The following is a 17876-nucleotide window of genomic DNA, read 5'->3' on the forward strand; positions in this document are numbered from 1 at the left end:
GCAGTTCGAAAGCACCTCAAAGTGCAAGTAGATAAATAGGTACCGCTCCGGCGGGAAGGTAAACGGCGTTTCCGTGCACTCTGGTTTCTGTCACGGTGTCCCGTTGTGCCAGAAGTGGTTTAGTCATGTTGGCCACATGACCCAGAAAGCTGTCTGTGGACAAATGCTGGCTCCCTCGGCCTGAAAGTGAGATGAGCGCCGCAACCCCATAGTCACCTTTGACTGGATTTAACCATCCAGGGGTCCTTTACCTTTACTATTTGATTCCAATGTGGTTTGAATCCCCGCAACAGGGTGAGCACCCGTTGTCCGGTCCCAGCTCCTGCCAACCTAGCAGTTCGAAAGCACGCCAGTGCAAGTAGATAAATAGGTACCGCTCCGGCGGGAAGGTAAACAGCGTTTCTGTGCACTGCTGTGGTTTTGCCAGAAGCGGCTTAGTCATGCTGGCCACATGACCCAGAAAAAATGTCTGCGGACAAACGTCAGCTCCCTCGGCCAGTAAAGTGAGATGAGCGCTGCAACCCCAGAGTCGTTCGCGACTGGACTTAACTGTCAGGGGTCCTTTACCTTTACCTTTATATCTTGCCTACACTCCCAAGCAGGTTCATGTTTGTTGTTGTTGTTTAGTCGTTTAGTCGTGCCCGACTCTTCGTGACTCCATGGACCAGAGCACGCCAGGCACTCCTGTCTTCCACTGCCTCCCGCAGTTTGGTCAAACTCATGCTGGTAGCTTCGAGAACACTATCCAACCATCAATGGTTCATGTTTACATGAGTATAATCTCATCTTCACCCAAGGGACAAGCAAAGATGTCATATCTGCTTGGGAGAAGGGTGCCAAATTTCTGCAAGACCTTTGAGTGACTTCCAAGTGCAGGTTGCATGGCTTGTGCCCTCTGGGCAGCTTATGCGCTTAGGGAACATCTTTTCAGTGCACAGTCTTCAAATGCAGCCCCACATAACTCCGCCTGTGTGTCAAAAAAATGCAGCATTGTTTAATTTCTTTTTAAAACAGTGCAAATAGCGTTGAATGTTACTGGCCATTGCACGCAAGGCATGCTACTTAGCACTTTCTCAGCTGTTGGCTCCTGACAGGCAGAAGCATGTGGTTTCTAAAAATACACACAAGAACACACATTATCTTTCCAGTAGGAGGGTGTAAAGTAAATGTTGTGGCTGTCGCATGCACAATAATTTTTATTTTCGGGGGGAAATAATATTGTGTTATTTCGTTGGGCTAATGAAACAAACTGCGATCCTACAGGACCAAACTCTCGCCACCCATCCAAGGAGACTTTGAAGCCCTTTTTGTGTCGCCCGCCCCCTTTGCTATGGAAATTTGGTGTTAGTTGGGAGGTGCCGAGGCAGACCATTTATAGGATTGGTCATCTGGAAGCTGGGAAGCCTTTAAAGAGCAGGAGTGATAAGAGATTTGAGTCACTTGGAAGCCCTCGTCTTACGAGCTTGGATGCTTTAATATAACAAGAGGGGGCATGGAGAACGTAGACGTGTTCACCTGCGAAGCCAAAGGCAGGGGGCTGAAGGCCGTGAAGGAATTTTGGGCGGGAGATGTCATTTTTGCAGAACGAGCCTATGCTGCAGTAGTATTTGACAGGTAAGGAGGACCAAAAAATATATGGAAGTGTGTTGCTGAAAATTTGGACCTCGCTGCTGACTGTGAATGGAAGAGGGAACTGATGTGGAAACAGCTGGCTTTAATTCATCACAGTCTTAGCAGGGGGAATGCTGTTACTCCTTGTCTAATTTACTAATGAGAAGCATTTCAGGAAGAGAGATGCATCTGGCTGTTAGCTAGAAGGTTAGTGGTTCGAGCCCACCCAGGGACAGCTGTGGGCAGGATTCCCGTAAGGGGTTGGACTTGATGACTTTCGAGGTACCTTCCAGCTCTACAATTCTATGATTCTGGTGGCGCTGTGGGTTAAACCACTGAGCCTCTTGGGCTTGCCGATCAGAAGGTTGGCGGTTTGAATCCCCGTGACGGGGTGAACTCCTGTTTCTCGGTCCCTGCTCCTGCCAACCTAGCAGTTCGAAAGCACATCAAAGTGCAAGTAGATAAATAGGTATCAATCTGGCAGGAAGGTAAACGGCGTTTCCGTTCGCTGCTCTGGTTCTCCAGAAGCGGCTTAGTCATGCTGGCCACATGACCCAGAAGCTGTATGCCGGCTCCCTTGGCCAATAAAGCGAGATGAGCACCGCAACCCCAGAGTCGTCCGTGACTGGACCTAATGGTCAGGGGTCCCTTTACCTTTACGACCCTATAGCCAGAATAGAGCTGGTGCGGAGTGGCAGCTCAAAGACTGAGCTGCGTCAGAAAGTTCCCAGTTAAATTCTCACCTCTGCTGTGATCTCACTGGGTGGCCTTAGACAGGTTAGCAGTTCTCAGCCTCAGTCTCCCCCATCTGTGCCGTGGGGATAATAATACTGATCTGCCTCACATGGCTATAAGAATTACTGAGATATGACGATGCTTTAGCATTCAAAGCACTGCATGGTTGGCAAACCTATATCACCATGGTCACCTGCCACCAGCAGTGTCAAGCATATGAATGACTTGCTTGTACTATTCCGCTGAGGCTACCACATTGCACGCTACAGGGATATTTCCGCCCATAGCTGTCAACGTTTCCCTTTTTCTAAGGGAAATTCCCTTATTCCGAATAGGATTCCTCGCAAGAAAAGGGAAAAGTTGACAGATATGTTTCTGCCTCTCTTTTATTAATACATTTACTGTACTGAGTTTTACAGAGATGTCTCTCAAGGGGTGGGAGTAGGATTAATCAACCTTTTTATTTATTTTATTAAACAAAATTTATATAACAAGAAAACCTCTAAGCTGTTTGCAGAAATATAAAACATTAAAAATCTAAATTAAAAAGTTAAAAACAGGTACTTAAAATCATTCAAAATCAACAGCAGCTACAAAAATTAGAAAACACATGTAACTTCTGCGTGTCTGGATAGGCTTTTTTACTATTTGCCCAAAGGCACAGTATGCCAATGAATATTTCCTCGTTGAGTTCCTACTTTCCCCCTTATTCTCTCTTTTATTCCTTCTTCTCTGCTACTAAGTGCATGCTTTAAAACCTGGTGATTGTTTTCACATAAATATATTATTTAGTTTGGATCAAGCCTTGGAGAGGATTCCCCCAAATTTGTTTTGTTGTTGTTTAGTCGTTTAGTCGTGTCCAACTCTTCGTGACCCCCTGGACCAGAGCACGCCAGGCCCTCCTGTCTTCTACTGCCTCCCGCAGTTTGGTCAAACTCATGCCGGTAGCTTCGAGAACACTATCCAACCATCTCGTCCTCTGTCATCCCCTTCTCCTTGTGCCCTCCATCTTTCCCAGCATCAGGGTCTTTTCCAAATTACTGGGCATTAATCAATTATTATTTTTAATTATATTTATTAGTTTCCAAGAAAAAGAATATAAGCATAACATTGTCAAAACAGTTGGTTCCCCCTCTCCCACCCTTCCTTTGGAACAGAAGATGAATGCAGCAAATTTGCACATATGTGTAGTTGGCAGATACTAGTCATCAGGGCTTGAATACTTTATAAAGAGATGCCATGTTCTAGCAAAATCATCTGTATCAGTTGCATCATTCAGGGTGTGAACTCTTAGTGCGTTTCTCAGATACTTCCTGTTTCCATGGTGTGATATGAAGATGACCAAGTCTTTCCCAATATTTTGCTATGAGCAATCGTGTCGCTACAAGAAGAAAAAAGATATGTTCCTTGTGCAACAATTTACGTTGAGTATCTTAAAAAATTCTTGGTGAACCCAAGCATGGGTTGCATTGTACATCCTAATTCGCAATTTTGCTTGTTTCTGTAAATGCCCTTTTCCAAAATGGTTGACCTGTCAATTAAATGAAATGCTTTTTGAATCAAGCAGTTGAGAAGTCCCAACTGGCTCCACTGACTCACTCCACCTTGAAGCGAGGCACTTGCAAAGGTTTCTTTCACTCCCTTCTCCCTGGTGTGAACACTAAAACTCCTCTGTGCACTGTAGTCAGGAATGGTGAATTTCTAGTGCATGCTCCCCTTAAGTAAAACCCAGCCTCAAGTGTCTTCCTTGAGACACTGATCTCTTGTTGCAGGCCTGTGTTAATAACCTCCCAGGGGGCTGCCTGTAAGTTAGTAAAGGTAAAGGTAAAGGGACCCCTGACCATTAGGTCCAGTTGTGACCGACTCTGGGGTTGCGGCGCTCATCTCGCTTTATTGGCTGAGGGAGCCGGCGTACAGCTTCCGGGTCATGTGGCCAGCATGACTAAGTCACTTCTGGCGAACCAGAGCAGCGCACGGAAATGCCGTTTACCTTCCCGCCGGAGTGGTACCTATTTATCTACTCACACTTTGATGTGCTTTTGAACTGCTAGGTTGGCAGGAGCAGGGACTGAGCAACGGGAGCTCACCCCGTCGCGGGGATTCGAACCGCCGGCCTTCTGATCGGCAAGCCCTAGGCTCTGTGGTTTAACCCACAGTGCCACCAACCAAGTAAATTACTCTTCCATGTTTGGAGCCTGAAGTCCAGTGTTATTTTTCTAGAAAAAGAGGTGCTGGAACTCACCATGAACGTCTCCCTCATTCTCTTAAAATGGCAATGGTGCCCACCTGAGAGGTGCCAAAACTAAGTTTCGGTGAGTTCCAGCTGAAAAAAACCCTCTCCTGAAGTCCATCTTCAAGGTTCAGCAGACAATGGGCACCCCTTTAGTATGCACTTGAAATTCTTACTTCAAGAAATAGGCAAAAGATCTTCTAACTCCCTTTCAATTTATCCCTGTCTGAAAGTAGTAAGAGTTCTGATATGTACTGAGTTGAATAGGATCCAAACTGCAGCCGTCTGATTGGTCCTAGAACAATAGGATTCAGAATGCAGCAGTCTGATTGGTCCTAGAACAATGCAGCAGTATGATTGGTCGGCAGGAGCCGCCCAATCCAGCTCCAGATAGAAGTGAATCCACAACCTGATTGGCCTACAGGAGAATTCCGGAATTAGCCAATCACGTGCAGCCCATTGTGTAAATAATGTATATAAAGCAGATACTTTGAGGGGACTTTCATTCCCTCCTCACCACTATGAGCTGAATAAAGAGCATGAAATCCACTCTCGACTCTGAGTATATTTCAAGTTCTTTCTTTGCACACTTCATGTTCTGAATTCTGGGCCCCTTGTAGTACCCAAGTCACAAAATTTGGCAGAGGCTCTGTTGTTGTTCACACTGGGGTGTGTGTGTGTGACTTAAAAAGCACCCTGCCTGCATTTTGGCTCACGCAGGCGAAAGTGGAACATGTGCTGCAGGCTATTGAGGGCCACCTTGGGATTGGAGGTTGTGGCCGAGGCTGGGTGAGGTTGGAATAAAGCTGGTTGTAAATGAGAGTAAGATATTTCTTGTGAGGTGCGGAAGAGAGTCATGAATTCTCGAATTGCTATTTGAAACAAGTTGATTGCTGGAAACCGAAATTTACAACGTTGCTTATTTGGTTTTTATCTATGTGCTGCCTTCAACCATTTTGCACTTTTAACAAAACTGAAAAACGGGGGAAAATTGCTTCGCTTTACCTTGTATTATTTTACTGTTGTTAGCCGCTCTGAGCCCGGCTTTGGCTGGGGAGGGCGGGATATAAATAAAAATTTATTATTATTATTTATTATCTTTTTAAGGCTCTAGGTGTACAAACTTTAAAACACTGAAGTTGGTACAATTTTAAGACGTGCAATGTCTTCCAAGCTCACTTGGTTTTTGGTTTTTTTAAATTAACAGTTTTATTGGAGGCTTTCCACATAAATAGGCAAGGCATGAAAGATGTGCAGGCCCATACAACAATGTCTCATTGTGGAATTCTTGATCATTATGTACAGCTGTCTTCTGACAAAAGGGTTTATATGTGTAGAAGCAGGAACTGTTGATGTTACCCTTAAGCTTGTTCCATATCACCATTGCTTGGATAGTAGGTGGTGAACATGCCATTGCTAAATAAAAAGGTAAAGGTAAAGGGACCCCTGACCATTAGATCCAGTTGTGGCCGACTCTGGGGTTGCGGCGCTCATCTCACTTTATTGGCCAAGGGAGCCAGCATACAGCTTCCGGTCATGTGGCCAGCATGACTGAGCCGCTTCTGGTGAATCAGAGCAGTGCACGGAAACGCCGTTTACCTTCCCGCCAGAGCTATTTATCTACTTGCACTTTGATGTGCTTTCGAACTGCTAGGTTGGCAGGAGCAGGGACCAAGCAACGGGAGCTCACCCCGTCATGGGGATTCGAACCGCCGACCTTCTGATCGGCAAGTCCTAGGCTCTGTGGTTTAACCCACAGCGCCACCCGGTCCCCTGCCATTGCTAAATACTGTATGCACAAACAGATGGTGGTAGTTTCCCCCCTGTGCTGTTGCACAACTTAGAAACCATGGCTGCTTGACTGAAGACTCATCTATACACTTTTGCTTTTTCCATGACTTTCCCCAGAACACAGGGCATCCAGAATTGTGTGTGAGCCTTCTTTTGATGAACATTTAATCCGGCTCATTCACCCTGCATGGAAGAAACCAACCATGGCTGGGGATCTGACCATGTGGTCTTGGTGAATGGACTGCTAGTTTTAATCACATGAGACGATTTTATTGGTCTGGCACATCACTGGGGTGAATTCTGGTCTTCATTGTGAAGTGCATACAGCTTTTCTGTTAAGGAACAAACTCCTTAACAGAATTGCTCGCAAGTGTCAAAAAGAAGCCGAGGCTGTCTTGGTGTTTCTGGGTAATAATCCAATACAGATTTAAGAATATTAAATTCTGTACTGAATCAGCAAGTTCCAGTAGCTTTTGAGAATACATTGCACTGGGCCCAATCCTTGGTGCTTGCAACATATCAGATGCACAACAGCAAAGAAAATCTAGGGCGCAAGAATGTCCAACATGTGAGTTGATTGCAAGGGATAGCCAGCCATGCATTCCCAAATCTTTTCTAATCACAGGGATCTAAAAGTTATTGGTGATATGTCCACATGCCTTAGGACTTCAGTCTCTCCACTGAATGTAGCTGGTAGTCTCCAGAATGCAATGTACTGGAAATCAAGGAGCACATTCTAGAGCTTGGCTCTGTCTCTAATGCGTTGACAGCTTATTCCAGTATCTCACGTTACACTCAAAGCATTCATGTTGGGAGGGAAGCTATGGCAGCTTGTCATAATGTAATGAGCTACTGTCCTGTATCCAATTAAAAGCTTGCATCATTGCTTCGGAGGATTATGATGAAGCAGTTTTTAACGGATGAGATATTGTTTGGTAAAATATAATTGAGGTAAAGGTAAAGGTAAAGGGACCACTGACCATTAGGTCCAGTTGTGGCCGACTCTAGGGTTGTGGCTCTCATCTTGCTTTATTGGCTGAAGAAGCCGGCGTACAGCTTCCGGGTCATGGGGCCAGCATGACTAAGCCACTTCTGGCGAACCAGAGCAGCGCACGGAAACACCGTTTACCTTCCCGCTGGAGTGGTACCTATTTATCTACTTGCACTTTGATGTGCTTTCGAACTGCTAGGTTGGCAGGAGCAGGGACTGAGCAACGGGAGCTCACCCCGTCGCAGGGATTTGAACCGCCGACCTTCTGAGTCCTAGGCTCTGCCTTCTGAGTCCTAGGCCCACAGCGCCACCCACGTTATGAGAAACCATATATAACTATATATGTGCCATATATAACTATATATATATATAAGGTTATGAGAAACCATATATAACTCTGAATATCAATGACCATACCCTTTAACCAAAGCATGACACAGGGTTGTGTCATGTCAACCCTGATATAGGCAAAGGTTAAGTATGCAGACTGAACAGCTCCACACTTAACAATGCTATCCTATTTGCTTTTTGTGTGTGTGAAGAATGGGGCATTTGAGGGTTCGAGTGGTCTGATCTCCCCAGAGTAATGTGTTATGTCTTTGTCCAATTTGAAAAGCCTAGCAGTGGGGCATAGGGTGCAATCATATCTGCATACAGTGGTGCCTCGCAAGACGAAATTAATTCATTCTGCGAGTCTCTTTGTCTAGCGGTTTTTTCGTCTTCCGAAGCATCCCTATTAGCGGCTTAGCGGATTAGCGCTATTAGCGGCTTAGCGGCTATTAGTGGCTTAGTGGCTTAGAAAAAGTGGAAAAAAGGGAAAAAAACTCGCAAGACTCATAGGGAATTTCGTCTTGCGAAGCGCCTCGAAAAACGGAAAACCCTTTCGTCTAGCGGGTTTTTCATCTTGCGAGGCATTCGTCTTGCGGGGCACCACTGTATCTACTCTGTAATAGAGGCAGACGAATGGGTCACTTTGGGTTTCTATCAGTTTCTCAGTTTTCCAGTTCTCCACACTTCTTAATTAGTTGGCCAGTTCTTTTTAATGAGTCCTTGTGAAAATTTGTGAGTATTTTAGTGACAATTTCTCTTAATGCACACCTTTCTTTGCAAGCAATTTCCCTTAATATAATTCATTTTATAGACTTTCCCCACTAATAAATGCCTTCCAATAACAGACCAACCTTTGGACACTTTATTTGGTTGGAGCACTGCGCCACAAAATTCAGAGAAGCATGAATTTCAAAGGATCGCTGTGTTTCGGTTTACGTATTGTTTTTCAAATTACAAATTGGGTAGGGTTCGCATTAAGATACTAACCATATGGAATTCCCCCACCATCCCTACTCGGTAGTAAGTCCTGGGGCACATCTGGGAAATGAACATTTTAAAAGCTTCAAAAATTAAATGTTAAATGTTAAAAAATAAATATTCACAAGATGGTGAGGCACTACTCTGTGAGAGGGAAGGTCTTACTGTTTTGTACTCTCCCCTGCCCTCAGTTCTGTAAAAGTCTAAATGAACACTCCTTCCAGGAGATGTCATTTCAATATTCTATATATCTTTAACTGGATACCTCAGGTTACAGACGCTTCAATTTACAGACGCTTCAGTTTACAGACGCTTCAGGTTACAGACTCCGCTAACCCAGAAATAGTACCTCGGGTCAAGAACTTTGCTTCAGGATGAGAACAGAAATTGCGTGGTGGCAGCGGGAGGCCCCATTAGCTAAATGGTACCTCGGGTTAAGAACAGTTTCAGGTTAAGAACGGACCTCCGGAACGAATTAAGTTCTTAACCCGAGGTACCACTGCAATACCCTTTTTCTATATTGGGTTGATCTGAAATTATTTGCCAAAAGGGATTGAAGAGAGCTGGGAATGGATAGAAGCGGAAAGGAGGGGAAAAGTGTAAGTAGGGCCTCCCCAGCTGATTTTGAGGGGCTGGGGACTGGGTGAGGGCTGCTTGGCGTATACCTGAAGGAGCGTCTCCACCCCCATCATTCTGCCCGGACGCTGAGGTCCAGCGCCGAGGGCCTTCTGGCGGTTCCCTCATTGCGAGAAGCAAAGCTACAGGGAACCAGGCAGAGGGCCTTCTCGGTAGTGGCGCCCACCCTGTGGAACTCCCTTCCAGCAGATGTCAAAGTGATAAACAACTACCTGACATTCAGAAGACATCTTAAGGCAGCCCTGTTCAGGGAAGTTTTTAACGTGTGATTTTACTGTATTTTTGGTTTTTATGGAAGCCGCCCAGAATGGCTGGGAAGGCCCAGCCAGATGGGCGGGATATAAATAATAAATTATTATTATTATTATTATTATTATTATTATTATTATTATTATTATTATTATTATTATTATTATTCCTCACCTGGGGGGCTACCTGGAAGTTCAACCATCTTGCTGGAGGTCTCCCTAGCTTCAACGTGGCACTCCAGAGGGATAGTTTCCTGTGTGGGGTCTGCAGTCTGGCACCTATAAAGACTGAAAAATGAGTGAATAATAATAATAATAATAATAATAATAATAATAATAATAATAATAATAATAATAATAATTTATTATTTGTACCCCGCTCATCTGGCTGGGTTTCCCCAGCCACTCTGGGTTGGCTTCCAACAAAGATTCAAAATACATTAAAGTGTCACACATTAAAAACTTCCCTGAACAGGGCTGCCTTCAGATGTCTTCTAAATGTCAGGTAGTTGTGCCCTGTGGAACACCCTCCCACCAGATGTCAAAGAGAACAACAACTACCAGACTTTTAGAAGAAATCTGAAGGCAGTCCTGTTTAGGGAAGCTTTTAATGTTCGATGCATTACTGTATTTTAATATTTTGTTGGAAGCCGCCCAGAGTGGCTGGGGAAGTCCAGCCAGATGGGCGGGGTATAGATAAATTATTATTATTATTATTATTATTATTATTATTATTATTATGCAGTCATTAGCTCTGGGATGAGAAGCATGACCTCATGCATTAGCATAGTTGTCTGCAAAGCAAAAAACCTACATGTGAATAGCTGCTTGCCCATAGGCTTCCATGCAGCCAGGCACGGCCGGCCCATCCATGAGACAACACGAGGTGACTGCTTCAGGTGGCAGGAGCAACTGGGGCAGCAAATCCTGGTGTAGAACTTTATCCCCCCTGTGTTCTTGATGTTCACAGTCCTTCTTTCCTGGTGGGGAGTTGGGCACTATTTTGTGGTTCACCTCAGGTTTCTTTCCCTGATTTAGGTTCTGTTACAGCCTTTTGCTTGACTATGGAACCAGCAGAAAATACGCTGCAGAACTGATGAGAGATGATAGTTGATTTTAATACAGGTCTTTGAAATGAAGATGTCACACCTTTCCTCTCAGAAGTCACAGAAACCTTGTTTGTTAGGCAGGCTCCACTACCTTGCGTGCTGACAAGGTCGACAGATTTATGGGGTCTATTTTTTTCTCCCTGGCAAGCGGTCACAGCCAAGACTTGGAGAAGGGCAATTGCAGTCGCCGTGGGTTTTGTTTCAGGGACTTGAGAAGTTCACGTCCAGTGAACTTTCTGAGGAGGGAAGCTTCTGCATCCTTTGAGTCAGATGACATATGGAAGCTGTAGGCCTCCCAGGGTTGTAGGACTTCAGCTTCTATGTCTGTGGCTCTGGTGGCTGGGTGATGGAATCCAGTAACATGTGGACAGCAGCAGATTCCTCCTCTCTAGTGATGAAACACTCGCAGGAATGGTCATCTTCAGCATACCTGCCTTATGTGATGGAGCTCTTGCCCAGCTTCCCATCCATCCATCCATCCATCCAGCCAGCCAGCCAGCCAGCCAGTCATCTATCCATCCATCCATCCAACACACAGAGGCGCAGAACATGTCCATGCCCACCAGGCCTGCCGCAGCATCACGCATCCCAAATGCCTGCACATTGAGCACCACTGTTGAAATAAATTTGCGAACAGCTGCATATGAATGGGCTCTCCACTCAGTCAGGAACCCTGTGCGGACGATGCTCTCAAGAGCTGTATCTTTACAAAGTCCACCTTGCAGCCACCCCCCTTTGATCAAGGCTAGCCCTCATATGGTGGTGTGGGTGGCGCTGTGGGTTAAACCACAGAGCCTAGGACATACCGATCAGAAGGTCGGTGGTTCGAATCCCCGCGACGGGGTGAGCTCCTATTGTTCGGTCCCTGCTCCTGCCAACCTAGCAGTTCGAAAGCATGTCAAAGTGCAAGTAGATAAATAGGAACCGCTCCAGCGGGAAGGTAAACGGCGTTTCCGTGCGCTGTTCTGGTTCGCCAGAAGTGGCTTAGTTATGCTAGCCACATGACCCGGAAGCTGTAAGCCGGCTCCCTCAGCCAATAAAGCGAGATGAACGCCGCAACCCCAGAGTCGGCCACGACTGGACCTAATGGTCAGGGGTCCCTTTACCTTACGTGTGTATTTGGCAAAATTGCAAACGAAATGGGAACTAAAAATGCGGGTGAATTTTCAAGAGGACTCTCAAAAAAGTCAGACTGATGTGAAATGGTGGCAAAGTGTACTTTAGACTGGGAAAACAAGAAACTGAGAGAAACTGAGATTCGGCCACTTCAAGAAGTTCTGGTTTCTGTCAGCTGCCATGTCAGCAGGGTGAAAAGGGGCAGCAGAGCTTGTCGCCATATATGGCAGCAAGGAGACAAAGGATTGGGATAAAAACAACTGCAACTGCTGCCTGAAGAAATAAACCGTCTTAGAGGAGGCCATGATAAACACAAGTTGTAATGAGGGAGGGACACTTGTATCCCATTTTACTCCTTAGACTTATTTGTGAGCAAACATACATAGGAATGAGCCGCATGACCGCACTTCTGTTTCACATCTCCCTGAAAATAAGTCACACTTGACTTACTGCATTGTTGCTAGGATTAATGCAAGGAATTAATTAGATCACTACTTCACTTGTCTGAGATACTATATATCACATTACCATGTTAATGCAAGTGCATTGCAGGCCATGTAAGTCAGCGTCCAACTGAGATACATAAGCACTTCCAATCCAATCCAAATCTTTAATACGGTCATAGACCAGCATAAGATAAAAGCACCTCCATACATAAATAAAACCTACTAGATAGGCAGCAAGGCAGCTGCAGAAGTAGAGGGTACACTTCTGCATCATTTCACCCAGTGGTTTTGCAACTTGTTCCTGCCTTCTTGTCTCAGTAAGGTAAAGGGACCCCTGACCATTAGGTCCAGTCGTGGCTGACTCTGGGGTTGCGGCGCTCATCTCACTTTATTGGCCGAGGGAGCCGGCGTACACCTTCCGGGTCATGTGACCAGCATGACTAAGCCGCTTCTGGCGAACCAGAGCAGCGCACGGAAACGCCGTTTACCTTCCCGCCGGAGCGGTACCTATTTATCTACTTGCACTTTGATGTGCTTTCGAACTGCTAGGTAGGCAGGAGCAGGGACCGAGCAACGGGAGCTCACCCCATCCGAGATACTATATATCACAGGGATTCGAACCGCCGACCTTCTGATCGGCAAGTCCTAGGCTCTGTGGTTTAACCCACAGTGCCACCCACGTCCCTTAAATACACACATGCTTGCAAGCAATTTCCCAGAACACAATGCATCATTGTTTGCTATTTTTTACTTTATCATGCCTTTGATAACTACATCACAGCATGAGGAGAAGGGCTGGAAAAGAGAGGGGTGGACTTGGTTAGGGGGCAGAACAGAACAAGATAAACTTATTATTGATTTACCCTTTCTAATACAGTGGAACCTCAGTTGTTGAATGTAATCCATTCTGAAAGACCGTTCAACTTCTGAAATGTTTGAAAAACAAGGATCAATGGGCGGCCGGCAAAATCCATTGAAAAATGGAAAAACATGCAGTGGAAGCCTTTGAGTTCTGAGGCACTTTTGAAAATGGAAGCAATTATTTCAAGGTTTTTGGCGTTGGGGCTCCAAATTGTTTGGCTTCTGAGATGCTCAAAAACCGAGGTTTCACTGTATGTCCTTTCCTGTTTTGACCTACATATCTCCTTCCCCATTTCTTTAAGCATGCTGGAGCACTTCCTAGAGCTAAACTCCAGAAAGTTGTCTGTTTGGTCTAATTATGAAGATAGTTTTGCCTGTTTGTAGAACATGAAGCAGCTGTGTGAAGCTGTGGCTTGGATACAGAATTTGAGCACACTGCTACTGAAGAATGGAGCCTGACGAAAGGAGCCCTTGATGGAAGCATCCCAAACACCTCACCACAAGACAAAAGTACCAGGTTAAAATGTAATTTTGGAGGAAAGCAACAGACGTGTCCAACCAAACACACACAGAGCAGGGAGTGCCAGCAGTGACTGGAAGGGTGTTTGGTTTTGTTAAAAGTGCAACCACAGGGAAGTGTGTGGCAGTGGCGTAGCGTGGGGGGTGCAGGGGGGGCCGGCCGCACCGGCCGCAACATCTGGGGGTTAGGGTTTGGGGGCGCAAATCCACGGGTTAGGGGGCGCAAATTACTTGCCTTGCCCCGGGTGCTGACAACCCATGCTACACCACTGGTGTGTGGCAGTAACAAGAGTCTATTGTAGTTTGTTCCCCTTGGTTTTTTCATGTTCTGTAGGGCAAAAGCCTCACTTCTCGACACTGGGCCTCATCCTGAATTCTTTCCTCACCCACAGCAGTTATTAACTGACACCAGAAGCTCTGTCCATTTCAGCTTCCAAGTCCCTGCCCTGTGATCTATTAAAACATGCATCTTTAAAACCCACATTGCTCTCTTGTCTGAAGCCCAAATTATTTTTGGCACAGGGCCAGTTTAAGCTGGCCAGTATGTGCACACCGAGTGGTTTTTCCTAAGACCAGCAATGCCCACGGAGGTTTTTATCACTGTTCCAACTTCTCTTTTGTCTGGTAGGTTCCCTATTTCTCTCAAGCCAAGGAACCATTTCAGCATCTCTTAAAAAGTGTTTACTAGTTAACGCTTTAAAACTCAAATGCCCACATTTCCTCATGCAAACCGTGATCTATAATGGAATCTGAAAGGCAGAGAGAGGCTGGCTTGCAGCTGTTGTGTCACCTTTGACTAAATGTCCCCTACATTTGAAATGGAATTTATGGAGACAGCTGGTTCTTGTGCAAAGAGCAGCTGCAGCCAAACCATTTGCCACGGCCTGAGAGGTGACAAAGGTGTTCTACAAACCACTAAATAAGCACCAAGTTTACAGAGACAGAAGTGCAGCTCATTATTCCATATACAGTGGTACCTCTGGTTACGAACTTAATTCGTTCCAGAGGTCCGTTCTTAACCTGCAACCGTTCTTAACCTGAGGTGCCACTTTAGCTAATGTGGGGCCTCCCAATGCCACTGTGCCGCCGCCGTGCGATTTCTGTTCTCATCCTGAGGTAAAGTTCTTAACCCGAGGTACTACTTCCGGGTTAGCGGAGTCTGTAACCCGAAGTGTTTGTAACCCGAGGTACCACTGTAATACTCAACTCTATGTATGTATAACTGCCAGTTGATCCAGTTCCATCACCCGTTAGGAGTATGACAGAATTGAGCAAGATATTTGTGTTTTGTTTTGTTTTTTATAAATTTTATTAGTATTTTCCACACAACAACAACACGAAAAATATTGAAAAATAACAATACACAACACACAAAACCCAACATTCGATAAACTAAAAAAGCAACAACTAAAAAACAACAACAAATCCATATCTTACAAGTTAATAATATAAATACTAAAACAAAACAAAACAAAACATTGACTTCCACCAATCCCACAGCACCTCCTTTATCTCTCATTGTGTCTTCCTGTTTTCCTGTTTTCCTTATCATCTCGATCCTAACATATAGATATAAATCCCTATTTCTTATCCTTTCACTTCACAAGGTTATTCCAGACTCAGCCAGATTTCTGCCCTCTAACCTTGACTTTTGAGGTATTCATTTAGGCACTCCCATTCTTTTTTTAGTTCACTTTTTGGTTTTTGTCTTATTATGTCTGTCAATTTGGCTAATTCTAAGTATTCTGAGAGCTTACATAGCCACTCTCCCCTAGTGGGTAACTGATTCCCTTTCCAATACTTAGCCACCAGGATTCTTGCTGCAGACATTGCGTATAAGAAAAAATTAGTTTTGTCTTTTGGAATATCGTCATTTAAAAGTCCTAAAAGGAATGCCTCTGGCCTTTTACTATACGATATTCTTAATATTTTCTTTATTTCTTCGTGGTTGAGCAAGACGTTTGTAATGTAAAGTGTCTGCCTGCCTGCCTGTGTGAATAGCAGTACATCACAAATGTATTACATCTTAGCCTCCCCCAGAGATCATTTGGGAAGTCCAAGCAAACAACTCTGGTAGCCTAGGGGCCAAACCCCCAGTACGGTTTCATTTGGCTCCTCGTGATCCTATAGATAATGAAATGATTGTCCACAGATTCACCGGTATGGAATATGTGTGTTTGTGGGGGGAGTGTGGATGGGGAGCTCCTTCTTCCAGTAGTTCCACTTTCTGCTTGCGATATCTCATGAATATTTTGCTACTTTATAAACTGCGCTTTATAAATGCATGATGCAATGCTATGAGCAGTGGTGCACAGATACCTAGTATTGCATAGACAGTATAAACCATGGAGTTCTGAGACTGGATCATGAATAATGTGACGCTGCCACTGTTGGCTGGTGCATTGTGTTCCATATAAGTTGAAGTGTGTTTAAAAGTGGAGGATGGTTGTGGATTAACATACAGTGTTAACTGGTTCTCAAATGCCTTGGTTCCCAAATGCCGAAATCCCAGAAGTAGGTGTTCCGGTTTGCAAACATTTTTCAGAAGCCAAACATCTGATGCGGCTGTCAGCTATTGTACCTGGGGCACCTGCACCAATCAAAAGCTGCGCCTTGGTTTTCAAACAATTCGGAAGTCAAATGGACTTCCGGAATGGATTAAGTTTGGCGCTTTTGTTTTTGCTATTTATTTTGCGTTTTTGTTTTTGAATCTGTTTTGGTTTATGTGTTTTTGTTGACTGTGTGGAACCCAGTTCAGTTACTGATTGATTGATTGATTGATTGATTGATTGTGTGACTGTGGGAATGGATAAAAGCCTCCCATCCAAACAATGACTATCATCAGTGAAGGTAAGAAAAAATAATAATTTCAATTTTTACCATCTACAATACTGTCTTATTTATTTTATCGTACAGTACATTGATCATTGCTTTCATTTTATGGACCGCTGGTCTCATTAGATAGTACAACTCATGTTAAATTGCTGTTTTAGGGGTTGTTTTAAAAAGTCCGGAACGGATTAATCCGTTTTGCATTACTTTCTATGGGAAAGTGCGCCTTGGTTTTGGAACGCTTTGGTTTTGGAACAGACTGCCAGAACAGATTAAGTTTGAGAACCAAGACAAGGTACCACTGTACTAAAATGTCTTGGGCAAACCCTGCCCAAGGCTAATGTTTCTTCTGTTCTGTTTCAGAAGGATCGCTGGTCAGATTTTTACAAAGCAGGATGTACAATACAACCCATGCATACATTTAGTAACAATCTTTAAAGATACTCAATTTAAATTATTGCACAGGGAACTTAATGCTTTTATTCTTGTAGCAGCACATAGCAAAAAATAGCAAAAGATTGGATCATCTACTATATCACACAACAGGAAGTATGGACAATTGTTTTATCTGAGAAACTAGCTCATGCCCTAAACGATGCAGCTGATATGAATGATTTTGCTAGAACATTGCATCCCTTTATAAAGTATTCAAATGAGCACCCTGATGGCTGGCACCCACCAGCTATGTATATAGATTTATGGGGAAAGTTGTTGTATACAGTATATGGGAAAATTTGCTGTTTAAGGGGGGGGGGGAACCAGTTGTTTAGATAATGTTATGCTTATATCCTGTTATAAAATTAAAAAGGTAAGATTGGGAAGGTATTGTGGTATTTTACCAGTAAGAGACAAATTGCACTCCCCCAATGGCTACAAATGAGTCTGCTTCCTTTATTTATTCATTTCATTTCATTATTTCATTTCATTTCTATACGCTTTATATTTTTAAGAAAAATCACAAAGCAGTTTGCAGAATATTAAAACATCAAACAAACAATATGAAGAAAGTCAAATATAGAGTATACAGGCAAAGCAACATAATTAACAGAAAACTAAAACGTTATCTTGGGATGCAGGTGGTGCTGTGGGTTAAACCACAGAGCCTAGGACTTGCCGATCAGAAGGTCGGCAGTTTGAATCCCCACGACGGGGTGAGCTCCTGTTGCTCGGTCCCTGCTCCTGCCAACCTAGCAGTTCGAAAGCACGTCAAAGTGCAAGTAGAGAAATAGGTACCGCTCCGGCGGGAAGGTAAACGGGGTTTCCGTGCGCTGTTCTGGTTTGCCAGAAGCGGCTTAGTCATGCTGGCCACATGACCCGGAAGCTGTACGCCGGCTCCCTCAACCAGTAAAGCGAGATGAGCAACGCAACCCCAGAGCTGGTCATGACTGGACCTAATAGTCAGGGGTCCCTTTACCTTTACCTAAAAAGTTATCTTAAAGATTT

The 17876-nt window shown here is 44.5% G+C and overlaps 1 protein-coding gene across 2 annotated transcripts in view; it reads left to right on the forward strand.

Moving 5' to 3' along the window:
• Positions 1-1414: 1414 nt before the first annotated feature.
• The window catches only part of SMYD1 (SET and MYND domain containing 1), a 41639-nt gene continuing 25177 nt past the window's right edge, over positions 1415-17876 (forward strand). For both annotated transcript variants that reach the window (XM_079949744.1, XM_079949745.1), the window contains exon 1: positions 1415-1614. In XM_079949744.1, coding sequence (XP_079805870.1) covers positions 1493-1614 — 122 coding nt within the window. In that variant the 5' untranslated portion in view covers positions 1415-1492. The remainder of the gene's footprint in view (positions 1615-17876) is intronic.

The sequence above is a fragment of the Podarcis cretensis genome (assembly GCF_951804945.1).
Source record: "Podarcis cretensis genome assembly, chromosome: 13".
Classification (NCBI taxonomy): Eukaryota; Metazoa; Chordata; class Lepidosauria; order Squamata; family Lacertidae; genus Podarcis; species Podarcis cretensis.